At 50.1% G+C, this 23,088-nt stretch overlaps 2 protein-coding genes across 4 annotated transcripts in view; one reads left to right on the forward strand and one right to left on the reverse strand.

The window, feature by feature from the left end:
• The window catches only part of CCDC157 (coiled-coil domain containing 157), a 15,320-nt gene extending 13,510 nt beyond the window's left edge, over positions 1 to 1,810 (reverse strand). For all 3 annotated transcript variants that reach the window (XM_060283185.1, XM_060283186.1, XM_030860795.2), the window contains exon 1: positions 1,380 to 1,810. In XM_060283185.1, coding sequence (XP_060139168.1) covers positions 1,380 to 1,614 — 235 coding nt within the window. In that variant the 5' untranslated portion in view covers positions 1,615 to 1,810. The remainder of the gene's footprint in view (positions 1 to 1,379) is intronic.
• SF3A1 (splicing factor 3a subunit 1) lies at positions 1,582 to 21,596 on the forward strand. Its single transcript, XM_030860796.3, has 16 exons — positions 1,582 to 1,774; positions 4,507 to 4,628; positions 9,718 to 9,925; positions 11,099 to 11,356; positions 13,434 to 13,508; positions 14,202 to 14,352; positions 14,721 to 14,914; positions 15,896 to 16,013; positions 16,279 to 16,464; positions 17,188 to 17,309; positions 17,411 to 17,656; positions 18,215 to 18,422; positions 18,907 to 19,061; positions 20,071 to 20,172; positions 20,286 to 20,357; positions 21,097 to 21,596. The coding sequence occupies exons 1-16, from the start codon at positions 1,712 to 1,714 to the stop codon at positions 21,196 to 21,198; spliced, it is 2,382 nt and encodes a 793-aa protein (XP_030716656.1). The 5' UTR covers positions 1,582 to 1,711; the 3' UTR covers positions 21,199 to 21,596.
• Positions 21,597 to 23,088: the final 1,492 nt, after the last annotated feature.

Below are 23,088 nucleotides of genomic sequence, written 5' to 3' on the forward strand. Positions count from 1 at the left end.
TTACCCTACGTCGTTTCTTCTGAACAGTGGGGATTTGCAGATACAAGCCTGTTTTGAGAAACACGTGTGTGTGTGTGTGTGTGTGTGTGTGTGTGTGTCAAGTGAAGGAACATTTGACACAGCCTTTCTCTGTAATTCCTGGGTCCTGAGTAGAACCCTCTCCCTGAAGCTGCCAGCCCCGCACTGTTCCTGAGATCACACAAGTGCTGGCACTAATTGAGCCACCACTACCCTGGTGTGGGAGCAGCAGGTAACTCTGCCTCTCCTCAGGCCCCTCAGCCCAAGGTGGACTTTTAACTCGCAGAGAAGTGAAGGAGCCTTTCCTGCACTCCCGTTTAACATTCGAGTCCTTTCCCTCTCTTCTCCCGCTTCTCTCTCGAGACCGCTGGGACCCTACCCCTCAGGTAAAGATTATGCCTCCCTCCTGGCCAGTGCACCCATGGAAACACTTTAGAAAGTCTAAAACCATCTAAATGGCAGTGTCAGTCTCTGACTCAGGAGTGCTAATTGCCTGGATCCCTGGGGACACTGAAGGAATCCAGTGAAGACAAAGGAGTAAGTAACTGCACTAATAGAGAAGAATGGGCTGGGTTTGGATTCTCACTCCACCATGTGAACTGAGGATGTGAACCTCTCTGTCCTCACCTGTAAGTAAGTTGCTATATGAAATAAATGATGGAATGCATGTAGTGTTTGGCACATGGTCTGGTTCATGGTACGTGTTCAATAAATCCTAACTATCATTATAATTCAACAATAATAATAAGAATGACATAAACCAGCTATGGTGTGTATGTGAGGAAGAGAGACGGGGAGGAGACTTGGGAGGGCATCTTTTCCTATCCCCCCTCCCCCACCCCCCATTTCACAGGTGAAGAAATTGAAGTCCAGGCCAGGGTTCAGGAGTTGGGAGAGAGGGGAAAGGGAGGAGAGGATCTCAGGAGGTGAAGCGAAAAGGGCGGGATTCGAGGTGTGCTGCGGAGCGGGAAAGTGGTCCGCAGGGACCAACCTGCGGGCGTGAGGGGTGGAGCCTAAAGAGGAAGCCTTGATTTGAGTTGGTCTACGGGGTTTGAGGGGGGGACTATGAAAGCCAGGGGTGGAACTGGAAAAGGCAGGCCCGTGGGAAAAGGGACCCGTGGGAATTAGGGATTGAGATTTGGGAAGGGGGTCTGAAAGAGGTGGGCCTGAAAGCAAAAGAGGGGGCTGGGGGAATAGGGAGGCGGGGCTTTGGCCAAAGTGGGAGGCCAATGGGAGAGAGCGGGGGCCTTGGAAGGCGGGGGTCGGAGAGAGAGAGGAATCTTCTGGTGGAGTAAAGGGTAGGGGGGCCGGGGCCGTGGGGTGCGTGCGAGGGCGTCGGCGGGAGATGTAAAACGTCTCACCAGTCTCCGGCGTCGCAGCCTCAGCCACTGTGTCTGGTCGGCTCATGAAACTGCCCCTAGGCGCGCCTGCCGCTCCTGGGATCCCCGGCAAAACGCATCCCGGCTCCCCGACCGCTGCCACGGCAACGGCGTCTATCGAGAGGGAGGGGCGGGAATTTACGTCACGGAGAAGGGGCGGCCCCGGAAGTGCGTCAGCCTCGCCCCCCTCGGCGACGACTCGCTCGGCCGCCGCCATCTTGCGAGCTTGTTGTACTGTTGGAGCGGGGAAGCCGCTTTGACGCCACACCGTTCACCTATACAGAGGCGGACTGGCAGCCCTGAGCATCGCAGTCATGCCGGCTGGACCCGTGCAGGCGGTGCCCCCGCCGCCGCCCGCGGCCACCGAGCCCAAACAGGTACCACGACCCCCGCACCTCGATCTGGGCCCTCCCCTCGGGCGCGGGCCCTCTTTACTCGTGCAGGAAGAAACGGCGATTTGCGAGGGCTTGGAGGGACTCCAGGTCCCAGGAGGCAGCGCGCTTCCCGCCTACCTTCTGGTAGCGAAGCAGGCCTGTTAGAACAGGAGTTCTCAAAGTGTGGTCCGCGGACCGGCTAGCATCACCTGGGAGTTTATTAGAAATTCTGAGTTTCCACCCTAGACCTTTTAAATCAGAATCTGCATTTTAACAGGCTCCCAAGGTGATTCATTAAAATTTGAGAAGCACTGATCCAGCGCATCCACCGGTCTTCTGTGTTAATTGGGCCCACCGGCCCCCAGTCTTTGCCCAGGAGTCCCTAATTTCCCAGCCTGCACGGTGCATCTTGGAACGTTAATTCTCAGCATCTGTGTAGTGCTTACTCTAAGCCAGACACTGTGCCAGGCTCTGACGGAATGAATGAAGCGCAGTTCCTGCTTTATTTAGGGAGCTCACACACTAGTGGGGAGACAGATATAAGTGAATACTCAATAAATGTTTATTGCCTCGGTTACCATAAATGATACAGTTTCAGCCAGCCCTTCAAAAGATCTCAGTCAGCTAAGGAGGAAAGACGTGGGTCAGTAATTGCAGTGTGATATAAGTATCAAGTACAAAGGAGACAGGAATTCTAATCAACATTGCTTTGGTGGGATATAGGGGAGATTAAGGTAGGTGAAGCCCACCGGCGTGAAAGGTAAATTGCGTTTAGAAGAATGAATCAGTAGTTCACCAGATAGGTGATTGGGAAGGGAAATACCATTCTTTATTCATTTAGAAAAACTTTATTGAGCACATCCTGTATGCTGACCACTGCAAATACCTATGTATCCCTGGCATTTTCCCAGTATCTTGGGGAAAAATAACCAAGGTAATACCAGATAAGTGCCAAGATACCAAGGTGGGAATCAGATGGTGCCTCTTGTCAAGAGTAAAGAAGGTTAAAGCATAGGGTTGGGAAAGTAGTGGTTAAGAGGTGTATTTCTGGGGATTTGAAGTTTTCATAGCAGGCTATTGGGAGAAAAGGAAGGGATGTAAACCGGATAGTGACATATTTGTGTTTCAGAAATTCAGGTAAACAGTGATGGGGAGAATTGCTAGGAGGACAGGTTAGTCATGTTATTCAAAAGATGTTGAGAGCCTGGCCTAGATTGTGGCTGGGGCATGGGACAGAGGGGATGGGCAAGCTCAGATCACAAAAGGGCTGTGGTGCAGGCTCTCCCTCCAAAGTGATGCATTCGAATCCTGGTTCTGCCATTGGGCCAGTTAAGGTCTCCATTCCTCAGTTTGTCCATCTGTAAAATGACAAGACAATAGTATAATAATAAGAGTACTTAATCTCTTAGAGCTCTGTAAGGGTTATAGATTTAATGTGCTTAAAGTGCTTAGGAAAGTATATGGAACCTACTCTATGTTTGATAAATGTTCTTATCATTGAATGTGTAGGCTGAGGAAGGGAGAAGAGACCCACGTTTCTGCCCGGGATGACTGGAGGCATGGTTGGCCGTTCATGAGGAAAGCGGTTAGAGATGAAAGTGCCCAGAACTGCTGGATCTAAAGCTTTGTGGCACATAAGAGTGATGTGGGACGTTGACGGGGGTAGAATGGTTCAGCCTATAGGTGCTAGGGGAAGTGGAGGACGTTTTGTAAGTGCCTGACTGAGGACAGTGTGTATAGTGTGAAGAGAACCAAGAACAGAATTTTGGGGACCCCCTAACACTATAGGGCAGGAGGTGAAACAGGAGCCAGGAGAGAAACTTGGATGGAATGGTGAGCAAGAAGGAAATACAGGTGAGAACGGGACCTGGGAGTTGAGAGTTTTGTGAAGGAGCGGTCACTGGTCACACGGCCAGATAACTGATGTAGCTGGCTGTAGGCCGTCATTTTTGACTTTGGCATGAGCACTTGAAATGAAGGGGGATCAAATGGGAGCTGAGCAAGTGGGAACGGCAAGGCTGAGAGAACTCAGGCTGTTTAGCTACCAGAGGAAGGCGGGGAGAAGGCAGTAGCAGAAAGGAGCATGAGGACAGAGGAGAAACTTTGTTTCTCCAAAATGAGAGACTTGAACCTTTGTTTACTAAGGGGAAGAAGCTGGTGAGGAAAGAATATTGGAATTTATGGGGCAGTTAATGTTGAGTATTCCAGTGGAGTTTCACGAAACATTTGAACATTAAGTGATGGTTTAGACTACGGAATGGATGCAGAGGGAAAGGGCATTCAAGGCAGAAGAAGTGGCCAGCAAGGAGTTTCCCATTTCTTTATTCAGCAGACAATTCTTACATATCCCGTATCAGGCACATCCAAGGGTGGGGATACAGGCATGGCCTTCTGGATTCGGGAATGTGGTTTCTCAGAACGTGGTTAGATTTCCCCCCTCCATCTGAATCACATGGACACTTGGTAAAAATGCAGATTCCCAGTGTCACAGAGATGCTCTAGCTGGAGGGGAGCCAGAGAGGCTGCTCTTTTCATTGGTTCCCTGGGGAAGTCCCATGCAAGCACAGAGCAGTTGAGAGAGTGGCTCTTCTGGAGCAGAGGTTCCTGACTCAAGGAAAGTCTCGATGAATTGGGCGGGAGAGCCTGTATTCTCAATAATATCCTAGAGGAGTTTAATGGTGGGCATCTGGCACCAAGCCAGGAACTTTAAGACCTTCCTTTTCCTGTTTTCACAGCCCACGGAAGAGGAAGCATCTTCAAAGGAGGATTCTACCCCTTCCAAGCCAGTGGTGGGTATTATTTACCCTCCTCCAGAGGTCAGGAATATCGTTGACAAGACTGCCAGCTTCGTGGCCAGGTAACATAGCTACTCCTGCTCGTGTGGGTCACGGGTAGATTTTAGCATCAAGAGCTCCTGAATTTGCACAAGGGTAACACTTGGGTTTTTAGAGTGGTATTGTTGGCTTAGGCCTGTCAGCTTATCTAAAACCACAGCATGGTGTGAGGTAGGCAGTGGGCAGGACTGGCATCGCTAACATGGTATGGTGGTGGCAGAGTACAAGGCACACCCAGCTCCAGAGTCACCAAGAACCTGTGCTTCCAAACCGAGCCTGAGGAAATACCTGGAACGCTGCTTTGTCATGGATAATGTGTGTCTGTATCTGAGCTGCAGGCCTTAGGAAGACAAAAGGGAGTTGATGATTCTCATTGTGCAAGGACTGCATTTCCTTTGACCCATCTGCAAAACAGAATAAAATAACACCTAGAATTGTTGTGAGGCAGGGGTGAGGGGACTGAGTGCAGTTCGGGTACATCATGTAGCTGTTACCTCAGATGGCATGAAAATCCGCTTGATTTACTCTTGTTCCTCCCCATTACACTTCCTCAGATGGAATCTTCTTGATGGCCACTTGACTCCAAAGGTCAACCATCCCCTAGTTTAGGGCATTTCAAGTATTCCTTTGGCAGCCAGCAGGCCGCATCCAGCCTACAGATCTTTTTGTTCATTCTCAACAATATATAATTTTTTAACTTTTGAATTAGTTGTCACTGTTTAAAAATGAGATTGCACAGTAAATCTGGATTTCTGGCTTCTCTTGATGAATTGGACGGCTCCTTGCGTGGAAGCAGTAGCTGGCCTTGAGCAGACTGCTGCCCTCAGTCAGGGCATATGCTCTCCAGGGAGCCACACCTTGACCCTGAGGCAGCATCCCCATCACGATACATCATTTAACAGATGGGTCCTTCCTTTCTCAACCTCTTTTTAAAATGAAACATAGAAAGAGGTTACTCTGGTTGATGTCTTTCACTGTGTCAGACTACATGCGGGTGAACCTTTCACATTTCAACAGCTTTGACCAACCTGGATATTGGGTTAAAACAGCTCTGTGCTTGATTGAACATTATTAGGCCATGTCAGATTTAGGGCAGCAGGTGTTGTGTTTATAAGTTTAATATTTCATAGCAACGCTTATTCTTCCCCTTGTCCCCTGATTTTTTTTTTTTTTTAATTAATTTACTTTTGGCTGCATTGGGTCTTCGTTGCTGCGTGCAGGCTTTCTCTAGTTGCGGCGAGCAGGGGCTACTCTTTGTTGCGGTGCACGGGCTTCTCATTGTGGTGGCTTCTCTTGTGGCAGAGCACGGGCTCTAGGCATGTGGGCTTCAGCAGTTGTGGCACATGGGCTCAGTAGTTGTGGCTCGAGGACTCTAGAGCACAGGCTCAGTATTTGTGGTGTGTGGGCTTAGGTGCTCCGCAATATGTGGAATCTTCCCAGACTGGGGCTCAAACCTGTGTCCCCTGCTTTGGCGGGCGGATTCTTAACCACTGCGCCACCAGGGAAGTCCACCTCCTGATATGTTTTCCTATTTAAAACAATAAATAGGAAAAGAGTGTAAGAGGAAGAATCACCACAGTCTCACGACCAGAATAGCTTCTACTAGCTGTTTTCACTTTTTCCTGTTTCCTTCTGGCCCTTGGCATCCTTTTTTAGATTCTTGTAATACTAGTAGAGATACTTTCATATCCTGCTTTTTCCATTTGCACTGTGTTGTGAGCATTTTCCTGTGTTGCTCCATGGTTTCCTGGTGCTGCGTGGTCCTCTCTGGAAAGGATGCACCATGTTAAGGTGATGGGCCTTCCTTGACTTGGCTGACTCCTCTGTATTTTCCTTTGAAGTTGTTTCCAACATTTCAGTTTGGCAAATGAAGCTATGGGGAAGTCTCTGAGCATTTTCTTTCCCTTTTAGATTGTTTTCCTAGAAGAAAATTCTGTGTGGCACATTACTGGCTAAAAGAGCATTTTTAAATATTTCTTATTTTGCCAAGTAGCTTTCCAATAATTTTGTGCCAGCCCCAAAAATAAGAATATCTCCAACTTCCCTTAATAAATCTATATGTCCACATCTCTAGATCTATTTTTGACTATGATGATTGCCTTATAGGCATTTCTGAAATCTGTGGACTTGCTTTTGTTTACGTTGCCGTGAAGGGACAGAGCAGCATCTCACTCTGGGTTAAAAGCAGACATGCAGGACCCTCTGCTTTACTTCTGTTGGGTTCACATGTATTGATTGATTGAGCATAGAGTAAAAAATCACCAACCCAGTGTGGTTTTCTAAAAGGAGTTTTTTCTCTCTAGGTTTGGTCTTCTCTTCCCTGTATTTTACTGTCAAGAAACTAAGGGAAATTACTCTTAAAAAGTCCCACCAGCTAGGTTGAGTCAGAATCATGTCTTTTTCTGCTGAAATCTATTCCTTGTTTTAGAGAATGTAATTCTAAAATTAACATTAAGCTAATTTAAAGCAACAGAGTAGCTTGGAATGAACATGCCTGCGTTCTCGTATTATATTTCAGATTGTTCCCAGATGTGAGGTTATGGCTTAGGAGGCGGTGGTAGAGGAGACAACCAGAGCCCCCTTTTCTAGCAGCCCTTTGTATGGTGGCCTAGTTTAGCCATATTTAAATGCACATTTACCCTCGTCCTTGTGTGGCTTGCATTATTTAAGGGGGTGGAAGAATGCTTCTTCCTCAGGCATGGGGTTTCAGCTGGACTAATGCATTGTCACATCCAGACCTCATGGTGTTAGTCACGCTGCAGAGTGTGACCAGAACTTGTGGAGGAGCTAGCCAGGGTGCTGATGACCACTGCCATGGTGGCTAAACTGGGGCACAGCGTCACCTGCACCCTGTCTCCTGCCCTGTCTTCAACTGACAGGGCCAGGGTATGAAAGTGGAGTGACCCAGGTGCCACCAGCCTCTGGAGCTGTCCCTTGGTGTATTTGGGGCACCTCTGAGTGCAGGGCTCTGGTCAAAGGAGTGATGGAAGTCCCCCAGATCATCTCTCATCTTTATAGGACAGCCCCTTCTAGCCTTCATAGGAGTAACAGTCCGTGGCATTTGCAGGCCACTGTATGATTCAAAAAGACTTTGGCATCTCATTAACTAATTCGATTTTCTCTGAATTTCAAAGTAGAGAGAGAAGGTGGTTTTTGCCATATTTTACACATGGGAGATTGAGTCAAAGAGAAGTTTGGTAACTTGGTGAGTCAGTAGTGAACCCAAAACTTGAATGTGTCCACATCTTGTGTCTTTAAGGTTAGTGCATTTCCACAGATGTTGTGGATGTGTGACACCTTGAAATATTACTGTTGGGATTCTTTAAAAAAAATAAGCGTTTCCTACACATCATGAGAGAGACATTTTTCATTCTGAGTGTTTAAAGGCATACAAATTGGGGGACTTCCCTGGTGGCGCAGTGGTTAAGAATCTGCCTGCCAATGCAGGGGACACGGGTTTGTGCCCTGGTCTGGGAAGATTCCACATGCCGCGGAGCAACTAAGCCCGTGCGCCACAACTACTGAGCCTGCGCTCTAGAGCCCGCAACCCACAGCTACTGAAGCCCGTGCTCCTAGAGCCCGTGCTCCGCAACATGAGAAGCCACTGCAATGAGAAACCCGCGAGCCACGATGAAGAGTAGCCCCCACTCGCCACAACTAGAGAAAGCCCGTGTGTAGCAACGAAGACCCAATGCAACCAAAAATAAAAAATAAATTATTTTTTTTAAAAATGCATACAAATTGGGGACATAGGGTGTATGTGGGAAACTATTCCAGATACAGAGAGAGATGGGGACCTCCCTGCCGTTCTCACCACTCCCCTGTCATCTGAATGCACCTTACGCAGCAGCACAGATGTGGTCCTTGGAGAACAGTGTTTCCTATATGAGCCTCACCCAGTAGTAAATGAGGTGATTTTAGCCAATATTTGGACAAGGCATTAAATCCCATTAAATTTTCATATTTTTTTTTTCTTGTTACCCAAAGGACAAAGTCTCAGTTTGGTGCTAGCATATCTTTTAATACCTCCCCAGCACTCAGTCATCCCATTTTTAACTAAGAGAACTGGCCTCAGTCTCAGCAAACTTCAGGTAAACTTTAACCATGTTACTTTGTTTTCATTGTATTGAATTTTATGACTGCCTTTTGTTAGTAAAGCCATAATGATTTTTTTTTTTTTTTTTTTTTGCGGTACGCGGGCCTCTCACTGCTGTGGCCTCTCCCGTTGCGGAGCACAGGCTCCGGACGCGCAGGCTCAACAGCCATGGCTCACGGGCCCAGCCGCTCTGCGGCATGTGGGATCTTCCCGGACCGGGGCAAGAACCCCTGTCCCCTGCTTTGGCAGGCGGACTCTCAACCACTGCGCCACCAGGGAAGCCCAGCCATAATGATTTTTATCTGAAGTAGTAATACATGCCTTCCCACCCCGCCTCAGCTGTGCCATGGCTTGTGGGATTTTAGTTCCCCAACCAGGGATTGAACCCAGGCCCTCAGCAGTGAGAGCACGGAGTCCTAACCACTGGACCCCAGGGAATTCCTGTGCCTTCTTAGGTACTTTTTTTTTTTTTTTTTGCGGTACGCGGGCCTCTCACTGCTGCGGCCTCTCCCATTGCGGAGCACAGGCTCCGGACGTGCAGGCTCAGTGGCCATGGCTCACGGTCCTAGCCGCTCCACAGCATGTGGGATCCTCCCGGACTGGGGCACGAACCCATGTCCCCTGCATTGGCGGGCGGACTCTCAACCACTGTGCTACCAGGGAAGCCCAGGTACATTTTTTTTTTTTTTCCAGGTACATTTTTTAAAGTAAATAAATTTTATTAAAAGAAAAAAGAAATAGTCCAGATGGTTTTGGAAATGGCAAGACTGGCAGAGGAGCTGCAGGAATGATGGAGGTCTGGAGACCCTGTGGTAGAGGAGGCCTGCGCAGGCCGAAGGAGGCAGGGGGCACTGGCCGCTGATGCCAGGAGTCTCGAAGAGGACCTCTGCTGTGTTGAGGGATGGGCTAGTTTGAGTGATGGGTGGTGGCAAGAATGGGGCTTGCATGGGCAGTGTTCTGGTCTGAGCAGCTGCAAGGGTTGTGGTATTAGTGCTTCTCTTTTTTCCTTTTTCTAGAAACGGACCTGAATTTGAAGCTAGGATACGACAGAACGAGATCAACAACCCCAAGTTCAACTTCCTGAACCCCAATGACCCTTACCATGCCTACTACCGCCACAAGGTCAGCGAGTTCAAGGAGGGGAAAGCCCAGGAGCCCTCGGCTGCCATCCCCAAGGTCATGCAGCAGCAGCAGCAAGCCACCCAGCAGCAGCTGCCCCAGAAGGTTGGAGCCAGCCCCTCCCTTCGCTTCCCCAGGGCTAAGGGAGGCTGGGACAGGGAGGGGAAGATAATGAACTCTGCTGTCCAGACCTCACTGCCACCCAGAGAGAAACTTGAGGTCTTTATCCCCATCTTACAGAGGCAGATGCTGAGACTCACACAGCAAAGTGTTGCTGACAGTTGGCATTTGCTGAATGCTGCCCTTCACGCTCTGTGCTCAGTGCTTTGGGAGCCTTGTCTCATTGGTGCCTCACAGCGGCTACATGAGGAGGCCAGTAAAGTGACCATTTTTCAGATGAGGAATCTGAGGCTTAGGGAAGCACAGTTTACCCAAGGCTGCAGAGTCAGGACCCTAAAGTCCATGCTCTCAGTTCCTACTCTTTTCCTTGACCGTGGCGTGAGGGCAGTGCTGCAGTGTGGCTTGTGGACCCCTTCTTGGGCATCCCTCTCTACTGTCTCACCTTCCCAGGGCCCCTCTTTCTGGCCTGCCCTAATACCCCCTTAGCACTAGGGACGATTAGGGCTGTCAGTGAGGACAGGAGGGGCCCACACATTTTGCCTCCTGTGTAGACTTGGACTAGTCCTTTCTCTTTGCTTCACTCCTGAGCCATGGTGGCAAATGTTGCCCCTTGTTTTACAGTGGGAAGTAAAGTTGGAATAGGTTCTGAGACCTTGTGTTGCAATTTACTACTCCTAGGGCCTCAGGTGACCTCAGTTTCCTCATCTATAAAAAGAATTCACAGTACTTGTTCTGTCCACTTCGTGGTTCCTGTAGTGGCCAGATGAGGTAACAAACGTGGAAGTCTTCTGGCCAGTGGGGTCTTCTGCACACATGTAGAGCTTACCACATCCTCTCTCTCCCTTGGGCGGGGTTTCATAAGCTGTGTTCCTGTTAGATCTTCTGCCACCCAGTTTTGGTGCTCAGTTTCAGGGCAGCAGCAGCGATACAGAGGGTCTCGGTTCTCATTCAGAAAGCCATTTAGCGAGTCGAGGCTACAGTTGGCCAAGAAATCGGTGCCCTTGTGAGTTAGGATTCTCTCACACCACGTGCCAATGGCGTGTTCGTGATCAGCAGAAGTATAGAGGTCTGTGCCGTCTGCCGGGGGTGCGTCCCCGCCACCTCTCTGGAGTCCCACCACCCCTGTGCCTCTTGCCTCACATTCCCTTTGCATCTTAGGTTCAAGCCCAAGTGATCCAAGAGACCATCGTGCCCAAAGAGCCCCCTCCCGAGTTCGAGTTCATTGCAGACCCCCCCTCTATCTCAGCCTTCGACCTGGACGTGGTGAAGCTGACGGCTCAGTTTGTGGCCAGGAATGGGCGCCAGTTTCTGACCCAGCTGATGCAGAAAGAGCAGCGCAACTACCAATTTGACTTCCTTCGCCCGCAACACAGCCTTTTCAACTACTTCACGAAGCTGGTGGAACAGTATACCAAGGTGCCTGGGCAGGGTGGGCTCCGGGGTGCTGGGCCCAGGGAAGGAAGGCATCTTACCATCAGCACTCTATCCACTCACTGTCTGCAAGGACCCCGCTCCTGTGTGGGGCCCCCAAGCAGATGTTAAATATCCCAGTTCAGTATAAAATCTTGATTTCTATTCAGTTTTCCTAGTAAATGCAATGTAGACTGCTGTTTCTAAAGAGAAAGGAAACGCGTGATTGATAACTCATTAGGTGAGTGCCTGCTGCGTGATAAGGCCAAGTGATGCTAGTTGCTTTTATGTACATTTAAATTAAATTTCAGTTGCCTCAGTAGGGCTTGAGAAGAAGCAAGCTCTTAATAGTTGCCTCCTATTATTACCTAATTTTATCCTCACAAGAATCCATAAGGTAAGTGTTTTCCTTCCTATTTCAGAAAGCTCAGAGAGGTGAAGTACTTACTTGTGGTCTCTCAGCTAGTAAGTAGCTGCAGAGATTTAACCAACATTTGACTCTGAAACCTCTGTTGTTTTCCACCCTAAAAAGTACCTTGAATTAGAAGTATCATTTAAATAGGCATTGGGAATCAATTTAAAATAAATAAGTGTAGCCAGTATTGAGTACTTATATTATGTAGTATCTTCTCATTTAATCCCTAATAACCTATAAGGTAGCCACTGTTATTATACTTATTTTACAGAAGAGGAAACTGAGGTACAGAGAAGTTAACTTGACCAGGGTTGCACAGCTAGGGGGTTGCAGAGCAGAGACTTGAGTGCTGACATTTTTATTCCAGACCCTAAGATCTTAATTATCATGCTGCGTTGTTGCAATCAAGAATACAGACAAGTCAATACTGGTATTTAAAATAATCAGATCGCTAATTTATTAAAAAGTACACTGGTATAGATATGCCTGTGGAACATTTTTCTTGCTACACACATAATGGAGGTTGTCTTTCCTTTTTAGTGGCATGGTTTGCACATCTGTTTTTGATATCTAGAAACAATATGTTAAAGATCTGACTTGAAAGGTTATGTAATGACTTTCTCTAACTTCATTCACGTTAAGTATGTAACTAGAAAGAATGACAAAAATGTTTGTGTTTAGGAAGTCCAGAAGCTAGGAGAGTAGCTGAAATAACAGTCATTCAAGTCATAAGACCCAAGGGTTATTGTAACTACACAGTGTCAATTTTAAGTGAGCCCTGGGTTAATTTCTCTCAGTGGACTGCTTCCAGAGTTAAAGGTCCGCAGATTCCTTTTTATTCTGTTAACTTTCTTATTCCTTCTCCCTCAGAATTTGGGTATTGACATTCATTACTCTAATCTGAGGGCACCGGTGTGTCTCTAGGCCTGGGAACTCTAGGAGCAGATCAATTTCTGAGGAAGAAGGACAGAGAGGATGGAGAGGGGCTGAGCTGCTTTTCCAGTGAGAGTGGATATGCTTGGGGCAGTTGGAAAGACTGACTGTTTTAAACAAAGCCAGCATTTGTTCTCAGCAAATATGCTTTGAGTGTCAGACACTGTTCTAGGTGCTGGATAGGTAGCAGTGAGCCGAAGACAGGGAAACCCCTGTCTTTGTGGAGACTGGTCTAGTGAAGGGGCAATAAGCAAGTGCAACGTAAGTGTATGTCGGATGGTGATAAATACTATGGAGAAAATGGTAAACAGAAAGCAGGGGATAGAAGTCTAGGGAGGTGGAGCCTGTGGGCTGTAGTCTTCAATAAAGTCATCAGGGGGCCTGTTGGCATGTGCAGAAGGGTAAAGGGCAGATCCTCCCCCTGAGAGCAGTCATCACATGCTGACTGTATGCTCAGCCATCTGGTGGTGGTTTTGCATACTTTCCTGCTACCCTTGGCAACCTTTTAAGTTGATGATGCCAACTTTAAGTGGCAGTGTCACCATTTTGTAGAAGAAAACCAAGTTACAGAGGTTGAGTAACTTGCCCAAAGTTGCACAGGCAAGTGGAGCTGAGATTGGATCCCAGCATCCCATGCTTTCCTTTCTCCTGTGCCTTTCCACAGGCCCAGGAAGGCCACTTCTTTGTCCCGTGTTGTGCTGCACTGATAGTTGCTTTAAATCTTATGTGTTTCAGATCTTGATTCCACCCAAAGGCTTATTTACCAAACTCAAGAAAGAGGCAGAGAATCCCCGGGAAGTTTTGGACCAGGTAAACTAAATTTCTTATAACCAGTTACTGACGGCACTAACGTTACATTGTGTAGGTTCTGTTGTGTGTTTGGAAGTAGTCTCCGAACCAGTACCTTGTTATGGTCCAGGCACAGTCGTGGTGGGAGGAAAGGCCTTGAGTCTACAAAGACCAAGAAACCTGGATTCTCTGCTCTCCAACTTTCTGCTCTACTGTCTACTTCAGTCTCTTCTTTTCTTCTGTTGCTAGAAGCCAGCTTTTGAACGAGTTCTCTGGTGACAACTGCCTTTTGAAGTCCCAGGTTTTCAGAGTCGAAGAGAGAGGGCATATTGGTGCTGGCTGTTCTGGGTGACTTCTGTTTTGCAGGCTTTCAGACTGCTGCTGCTTTTGTGGGCACTTGGTTGTCATGCAAACTTCTGGGAGGGAGTTTGCTAGCCACTCGCCAACTCAAGCAGAAAACTTTGAGGTTATAACAAACAGCTACCCAGACAGAAGGTCTCTGTGGTATTTCATATTTTCATCCTGTCCAAACTCTGGGCCTGGCTGAAACCAGATACAAATACCATAGTCTGCCCCAGGAAGTTCCCCTTTATGGGCAGATCAGCTTCCTGTACTGAAGGAGACGTTGGCTTTGGTGAAGGCCTTGGAGATGATAGCCTCCTCAGGAGCAGACCCTGATTCAGCTCAGCACCACGCTGTTTCCCATCCCTTCAGGTATGTTACCGAGTGGAGTGGGCCAAGTTTCAGGAGCGTGAGAGGAAGAAGGAAGAGGAGGAGAAGGAAAAGGAACGGGTGGCCTATGCTCAGATTGACTGGCATGATTTTGTGGTGGTGGAAACAGTGGACTTCCAACCCAATGAGCAAGGTAGGTCTATGAGGAAGGTAGGTCTGTGACTCCAGTTAGGGGAGCCAGGAGCTTGGAGCCATCCTGGGAGATCTCTTCCAGCTGTCCCCAGGGAGCAGCAGAATCCCTCAGAGGGTTCTATGGGTATCTGTTTCTTTTCTGCTTCTGGAAGACTTCACTTCTACCCCATTGCCCCAGTTAAACCCAATTGAACAAATGTTATCGTGCCTGACAATAATGGCCCAACGGGTGGGCCTCTGGAGATAGGAGAGAAATCAGACAGTCCCAGCCCTCAGAGAGCTAACAGTGTAGAGAGAGCAGATAGATGGGCCTTTGATAAGGAGCGTCTGTGTGAACCCTGCCTTTGACTCTGGCTCACCCTTTGCCAGGGAACTTCCCTCCCCCCACCACCCCAGAGGAGCTGGGGGCCCGAATCCTCATTCAGGAGCGCTATGAGAAGTTTGGGGAGAGTGAGGAGGTTGAGATGGAGGTCGAGTCTGATGAGGAGGACGAGAAACAGGAGAAGGCGGAGGAGCCTCCGTCCCAGCTGGACCAGGACACCCAAGTGCAAGACATGGATGAGGTATGCTCCTGGAGCCCAGGGAGATGGGGGTGCTCTCCTCCAGAGAAGTCCAGCTCCCTTGTGAATCTTGAAAGGGAGTGTGGGTTCCTGAAGAAGGAGTCCTGGCTGAGTAGCTGCCCAAGCCCAGGCAGCACAGAGCCTCTTTCCAGCTCAGGCAACAAAGATTCATTCATAGGCAAGGATCTGAAAGCTGTGCTGGCCGTGTTCTGTGACCTTCCTCCTTTGCCCAGGGGCCTTGCTCACTGCCGACCCCAGGCTGGCTCTCAGTTAGGGAAACCTCTATACCATGTACTTTGACGCTTTTGCGCTGAGGCCCAAATGATCAGCAGTTTCCAGAGCTTTTCTTTTTTTCTGGGTTGGGGCGCATACCATGTGGCTCGTGGGATCCTAGTTCCCCGACCAGGGATTGAACCCATGCCCCCTGCAGTGGAAGCACGGAGTCCTAACCACTGGACCGCCAGGGAAGTCCTCCAGAGCTTTGCTTAAGTGGCTTTTGGCCTTGTCTACCCCCATCGAGGCAGGCCCTCCAAACAGGCATAGAGTCTGCAGAGCCAAACTGCTTTCCTCCTCTCGGAAAGAATTTGTGTGCAGCCTGAGAATAAAGATGCATGTGTCTGGGAATTGACGTTTTCTCTCCCTCCCAGCATTGCTTCTTGAGCAGCTACCATTGAACGCTGACTTGTTCCCCGCACCCCTCTCCAGCATGTTAAGTGCCCTTGGCCTCCTGTGACTGCCTGGTGCCAGCTGCTGGAAATGCCTGGGCAGAGTGTTAGCACCACAGCCCCCAGCACTCCCATTCATGCTGTGAGGAAGCAGCTTGGCTAGCTGCCGGCTGGCCTCGGCTGCCCTGGGAGGCTTAGCACGTGGATGCTGACTGGCAGGGGCCTAGGCTCTTTGCCACCCTGAGAGCCACCAGGGCTCAGCTGCAGGGAGGTGTCTTCTCAGCCCCTCTCTGAGTCCTGCCACTACTTTGCTTTTCAGGGTTCAGATGATGAAGAAGAAGGGCAGAAAGTGCCCCCACCTCCAGAGACACCCATGCCACCGCCTCTGCCCCCAACTCCAGACCAGGTCATTGTCCGGAAGGACTATGACCCAAAAGGTTGGTTCTGCTCTTCTGCCCTCATGTTCCTCAGACCTGTCCATTTTTAGGAGGGCTCGAGGTGGCTTGTCATAAAGGCATTGATAGCTTCTCTGTCATAGGCCTCACAATGGGGAATGGGACTTCGTCATCTCTGGTGCTCTGGTGCAATGCATAGTGCCAGGTGCAGCGTGGCACTGAATGGATATTGCACGAATGAAATAGCACCCTTTTAACCTGGGCTGCCACCCAGTATTCTCACTCAAGGATCTCTTTTGCTTTTTAGCTTCCAAGCCCCTGCCTCCAGCCCCTGCTCCAGATGAATATCTCGTGTCCCCCATAACTGGGGAGAAGATCCCTGCCAGCAAAATGCAGGAACACATGCGCATTGGGCTTCTTGACCCCCGTTGGCTGGAGCAGCGAGATCGCTCCCTTCGTGAGAAGCAGAGTGATGATGAGGTGTACGCACCAGGTGAGGTTGGGGGGCATCTCCCACTCTGTCCACACCCCTTCTTTGACTCAGCCCCATCTCACTTTGGCCCATGGGGAATCTCTGATCAACTTTATGCTTTAATCAAACATAGAAGGTAACAACTGAGGTCAATAAAAGCTTTTGAGGATAGATGTAGCTTATGACACTACAAAATAACTTCCTGTTTTCTAGAAGAACTCTTCATAGGGATTCTTCCAAAGGCAGGCACCTGATGTGGATAGCATGTGTCCATTGACATCCTAGTGCAAGATCTCACTACAGCTGGGAGAGGTGCTCACTCTCAGGGCTGTCTTAGAATGAAGGCTCTGATGGCTGGAGTACACTGAGCACCTTGAAATGAGACACGGTGCCTTGACTGTGTGTGAGAAGCAGCATGATACGGAGGGAGGAAACTGTCCCGGAGGCAGGAGACCAGGCTTTTATTCCTGACTCTGCTACTTGCCATGCCACTCATGTGACCCTGTCTTCTCAGTTGCCTTTTGTAAGTCAAGGGGTTGGACAAGCCCTGGTTTACAGGCTTAGTGCTCATTGGGCAGCCTTCCCTAGGCTCAGAGGACAGGCGTGCTGCATTGGGACCCACAGATAGCCTTGTCCCATGAGAACAGCCTCCACCCTGCACCAGTAGAGCTGCTGTGTTGTCAGAAGGGCATCTGGTTTAGTTTCCCTTTCTGTCCCCTGCCTCCGTTCTGTGACTATATCCAGGTCTGGATATTGAGAGCAGCTTGAAACAGCTGGCTGAGCGGCGTACTGACATCTTTGGTGTAGAGGAAACGGCCATTGGTAAGAAGATTGGCGAGGAGGAGATCCAGAAGCCAGAGGAAAAGGTGCAGCTCGGATGACTCTTAGTGCCTTCCCCGCCGTCAGACTCACACTTGGGCTCAGTTCCAGGAGCCCTGACAGGCTGTGGCTTTGCTTTCCCATGCAGGTGACCTGGGATGGCCATTCCGGCAGCATGGCCCGGACCCAGCAGGCTGCCCAGGCCAACATCACCCTCCAGGAGCAGATCGAGGCCATCCACAAGGCTAAGGGCTTGGTGCCAGAAGATGATACCAAAGAGAAGATTGGCCCCAGCAAGCCCAATGAAATCCCCCAGCAGCCACCACCTCCGTCTTCAGCCACCAACATCCCCAGCTCAGCCCCACCCATTACCTCGGTGCCCCGGCCACCTGCGGTTAGTCAGCAGCCACCCTGTGACTGGTCTTTCAGAGCTGGGTTCTTGGGGTTAGACATTGCAGGCTGAGAAGGGCAGCTATCTCACAGTGGGCCCAAGCGTTGAGTGGGTCAAGTCGAGAGAAAAAGAACCCTTTAGTTAGGAGTGGGAACCTCCAGCCTGATCTTCTATCTGTGTGGGAGGCTTGGAACAGGGAGGGAGGCGAGTGGCAAATGTGAGAAGTAGGCTTGGGTCAGGGATGGGCTGGAGGGCTTAATGGGTCTTGGAGGACTGCTGGCCTGACTCCAGGGGGCTAAATGGAGGTCAGTGTCTTCAGTGGCTCTCTCAGTGTTTGCCAAGAGCAGCTGGTTGAGTCCCAGGTGGAAAGAGGGTTGCCCTGGGCCTCTCTCAGCATAGTTCCTGTCAGGGCCCAGTGTGAGGCTGCACTCACAGCCCCAGGGGGCTGAGTCGAAGCTATCCAGCCCCATCCTCAAAGCTGCAGGTGGCGAGTTGCCAGCTGTGTGTGCCCTTAGAGTGCAGCCTTGGCATCCTGTGACCTGTGGGTCTTCACCCCCACAGATGCCACCTCCCGTCCGTACCACAGTTGTGTCTGCAGTACCCGTCATGCCCCGGCCCCCGATGGCATCAGTGGTCCGACTGCCTCCCGGTTCGGTGATCGCCCCCATGCCACCGATCATCCATGCGCCCAGGATCAACGTGGTGCCCATGCCTCCCTCGGCCCCTCCTATCATGGCACCCCGCCCACCACCCATGATTGTGCCGACAGGTCAGTGGGTCAGGACTACAGGCCAAGCCCTGAGCAGAGCAGTGGCTGATGGTATTGCCAGCTGTTCCAGCTGGTGGTCTAGCCCAAAGGAGAGCCTTGAGTTCACCATGTGAGAGATCCCTGAGCTGGGAGCCAGGAACTTACGGCTCCTGGGGGAGATAGGCTGATATGGCAGAGCTGGGGTCTGTGCACCCAGAGGGGTCAGCCTGGACAGGCACAGAGGCCTGATGATGCTTGCTGTTGGCTGCCACCTGTTCCATCCATCGGTCCTGCCCTTCCTTCAGTTTCCTGCTACCCAATCTGGGCAGTCTCCCAGGTCCCCCTGCCAGGTAACTTACTGGCTGCCAGATTCAGTAAGGAGTGGTCCTTCACACCTCTGACTGGGAGAAATGGGAAACCTTTGCAATCCCCTTTTCACTCTCACCAGCCCTGAGTCCTGGGCCCTTCCTCCCACTCACGTGGCTGCTTATTCCTGTTCTTGCAGCTTTCGTGCCAGCACCACCTGTGGCACCCGTCCCAGCTCCAGCCCCTATGCCGCCTGTCCACCCACCACCTCCCATGGAAGATGAGCCTGCCTCCAAGAAACTGAAGACTGAGGACAGCCTCATGCCAGAAGAGGAGTTTCTACGCAGAAACAAGGTATGCATCTCAGAGTGCTGCCCACAGCCTGGAGTGTCTAGATGGGGCGAGGGGGTTGTCCAGTCCTGCTCCAGTCACACGCTCCCTGGCCCACCCTATTCTTCCATGGTTTTGGCTTCTGGGACCTGGGCCAGCCATTGGAGGCCCGTGAAACTTCTGAGCACACACTAGATGGGGGGGTCAGCAGCCAGAACAGACAGCTGTCAGTAGTCCCCCTGGTGTGAGCTGTCGCAGAGGCCAGCAGGGAGACCCAGCTGCACAGGCAGTAGGACTCAGGTGTGAAAGGGGTTCTGGACACTGGAGGGAATCCTGGGTGCGATTCTTAATTTCTTTGTGGCCTTTGCCTCCAGGTCCAGCCCTTAGAAGGTGGTGTGTTGTGGGGATCCTGTGGGGGTACTAGAAATAAGAGCTGGGAATCTTGGCACTGCTGGTGCCTGGGGAAGCTCCAGTGAGGAGGCAGAAATGTTCTGCCCCGCCCAGTGCATTTGACCAAAGCTTTTTTCTTTTTTCCTTTTTGATGGTAGTTTCCATTTCTTGAGTACCTACTCAGGTGTTGGGGCAGAGCCACACATTTTACAGGTACTTGGTCTGTTGAATGCTCACAACGTCACCATCCAGCAGTTGTGATCAACTGCTTTACAGACATGGCGTTGAGGCTCAGAGAGACCTAGTTAGCAGGGAAGCTGAGTTGGGAACCCAGGTCTTCTGACCTCGCAATTCATATTCTTTTCTCCTGTGGTACTTCTTGAGGCTTGCAGAGCACTTTCATGTCTCTTCTTCAGCTCCAGCCTTACCAGTAGGCAGGGATTTTTCTAAAGAAGGGAAACCAATTCTTGAAAAGGGGGAGTGATTTGTTCTGTGTCACAAGTGGTGTCAGTAGTGAAACAGGCCAGAGTCCAGGAGCCCTGATGGACAGGTGACATTGTCTCGACTGGCCCAGGAATAGGAGAGCGTAGTTGCTGATTGACTCAGGCCTCCCCAGGCATAATGGCCACCTCCTGTTTTGCAGGGTCCAGTGTCCATCAAAGTCCAGGTGCCCAACATGCAGGATAAGACGGAATGGAAGCTGAACGGACAGGTGCTGGTCTTCACCCTCCCACTCACAGACCAGGTATGAGTTGCTCTCCCCAAGTGGTATCAGGTACAGGGGAACCAAAGAGTCAGGGGGAAGCTTCCTGCAGCTGACCTTAGCAAGAGGTGACTGACCTCTCCTCGGTCCCATAGGTCTCTGTCATCAAGGTGAAGATTCACGAAGCCACGGGCATGCCGGCAGGGAAACAGAAGCTGCAGTATGAGGTGAGTTGGATGTCTGTAGTCCTTGCCCCCTCTGTTGTCCGAGAAGCTAATAAATCCCTTGTGGAATCAGAGGAGTGGGGAGACACCTGGGTGTGGTCATTTGAGTCCATCCTGGAAGTGATGATGCTGGTGGGGGGTGCTGGGACAGGTTAGTCTGACAGGGTGAGGCTCTGGCGGGGTCACAGCACAGTCTTGTATGGGGTTTGAATGCCTCAGTGATATCTGGGGACCAGACTTCGGAGTGCTCTGGTAGGTTTCTGTCCCAGTGGTAGAGCCATCCCAGTCAGTGTGGTCTCAGGTAGCCTGGCTTTGTGCTTGGACACAAAGGTGATAGTCCAGCTCACCTTGGTGCCTGCCAGGTCACAGAGGACTGCTGTGTTCTCCCTTTTTGGACTTAGACAAATCCCCATTCTGGGCCTCAGTTTCCTCCTCTGTAAAGTGAGGCTGTTGAACTAGTTGATCTCTAAAGGTCTTATGATTTGAGAGTCAAAATTCCATGGGGTTGGTCAGGGCCAGATTTTTGGGGTCTTGACAGCATGGCTTGGTTGGAAGGAAGGAAAAGCAAAGCATTCTGGGAGGAAGCAGAGACCTTCATTCCTGCCCTGTGCCACTCCCTTTCCCACCCCACCTTCCTTCAAGCCCTTGTATTTGCCAAGTTCAGAGTGTTGGGACTTGTGAGGCTGCTCTCTGAGTTCAAGGCCAGATTGCCCTGGGCTGAGGCACTACATCTGTTTTCTAGGGCATTTTCATCAAGGATTCCAACTCGCTGGCTTACTATAACATGGCTAACGGTGCCATCATCCACCTGGCGCTCAAGGAGAGAGGCGGGAGGAAGAAGTAGAAGAGAGAGACCTGCTCTCAGGTCCCAACTGCTGCCGTTTTGCCTCTCCTGTCCCCTACCCCTGTCCCAGACCCAGGAGACCCTGCCTTGCACATTTGTTTCCCTCTTACTAAGTTTGGAAATCCAAATTGTCCTGCAGAGTTTCCCTCCCCACATTGATCAGAGAGGGCTTTCTCAGGCATTCTCCTCCCCAGTGGCCCCTGGAATCCCTTTGTGTTTGGGTCTTGATTTGAGGGGTCATTTCTTCAGGTAGCCCATTAGGGAAAGTGAAACCAGGGATGTCCTATAGGATGTTATCATAGTGCCAAGTGACACTTGGCTGGTAGAATATGGTTGTTATCATTAATCATTTTGTATCTTGCCATGGGCTAATAAACCTCTCCGACCCTTCTCGTGAAGTTAATGTCATGAGACTTGTCTCCTGGCCACCTGTGCCCTGCCCAGACCTAGGAGCATGGCACAGTGCCTTGTGGCTCCTCTTCTGCTCTGAGGAATGCTGGGCTTTTAACTACATTCTTGCTGCCATCAAGTCTTCTATGACTCTTTCTTCGATATATTTTTATTGCCTTTTTGAAACACATGGATCCCCCAAAGGCATAGCCCTGTACCTATAACAGACTAATACATATAACATGCCTTCCACATGCCAGGACCACAAAAGAACACAGATGGGATGTAGTTCCTAGGTCAGTGGGCAGCATGCAGATGAGACTAGAGGGTGGCAGTTTCCTGCAGGCCAGGGATCACTCATCATCATCTGATAAGTGACCTTGGGCAGGTTGCTTATCCTGAGTGAGCACAAGTATATGATGAGGTTTTTTGTTTGTTTGTTTGTTTCTTTTTTTTTGCTCTACACGGGCCTCTCACTGTTGTGGCCTCTCCCGCTGCGGAGCACAGGCTCCAGACGCGCAGGCTCAGCGGCCATGGCTCACGGGCCCAGCCGCTCCGCGGCATGTGGGATCTTCCCAGACTGGGGCATGAACCCGTGTCCCCTGTGTCGGCAGGCGGACTCTCAACCACTGCGCCACCAGGGAAGCCCTATGATGAGGGTTTTTTTAAAAAATGTGTTTATTTTAAAAATACTTCATTGTGCCAAGGCCATGAACTATTTTAAGAACTTTATAAAATTTAGCCAACTACTCCTTATTGTTTTAAGCACTTTATCAATTTTAACTCATGTAAATTTTTTAAATTTTTTTTGGTTGCACTATGTGGCTTACAGGAGCTCAGTTCCCTGACCAGGGATTAAACCCAGGCCATGGCAGTGAAAGCCTGAAATCCTAACCACTAGGCCACCAGGGAACTCCCTAACTCATGTAATCCTGACGTGGGTGTTCCTGTTTTACACTTGAGTAAACTGAGGCACAGAGATTCTGAATCACATGCCCACTGTCACACAGTAAGAAGATAAAAGGAGAATGTGTGCAAAACACTTGTCAGTCCTTGCCCCCTAGTAAGGGCCAGACACAGGCTGTTATTTTTGGAGTTGTGCTGTCACAGGGAGTAGGTGCTGCTGTGGGTGGGTGTTCACAGGGAGGAAGGTGAGAGCCTGTTGATAACCATTTCCTGGTTTTAAACCTAAAGTTGATTTCATTCTGAAGATCTCATGTGTTTATCCCCTGAGACTTCCTAGTGCCTTTTCTTTGCAGTCCTTCCATTTCATCCTGTGCAGTCATCTCCCAGTCTCAGAGGGGTGAAGCCATTCCCAAGGTAACAGTATTCTAGTCACCATCCCCTCCACCCCCTCACCAAGCTCAAAGCTTCCAACTCTAGACCTAGGGCTCAAGTGGCCCTTCTGCAGTGCCAGTTATGTGGCTCCTTTACAAACTGCTCACATTTTAAACTTGGTCAGTGGGATGTTATTCCTCACTCTGACATTTGCTTCCCGCC

The sequence above is a fragment of the Globicephala melas genome, chromosome 13 (genome assembly GCF_963455315.2).
Source record: "Globicephala melas chromosome 13, mGloMel1.2, whole genome shotgun sequence".
NCBI lineage: Eukaryota > Metazoa > Chordata > Mammalia > Artiodactyla > Delphinidae > Globicephala > Globicephala melas.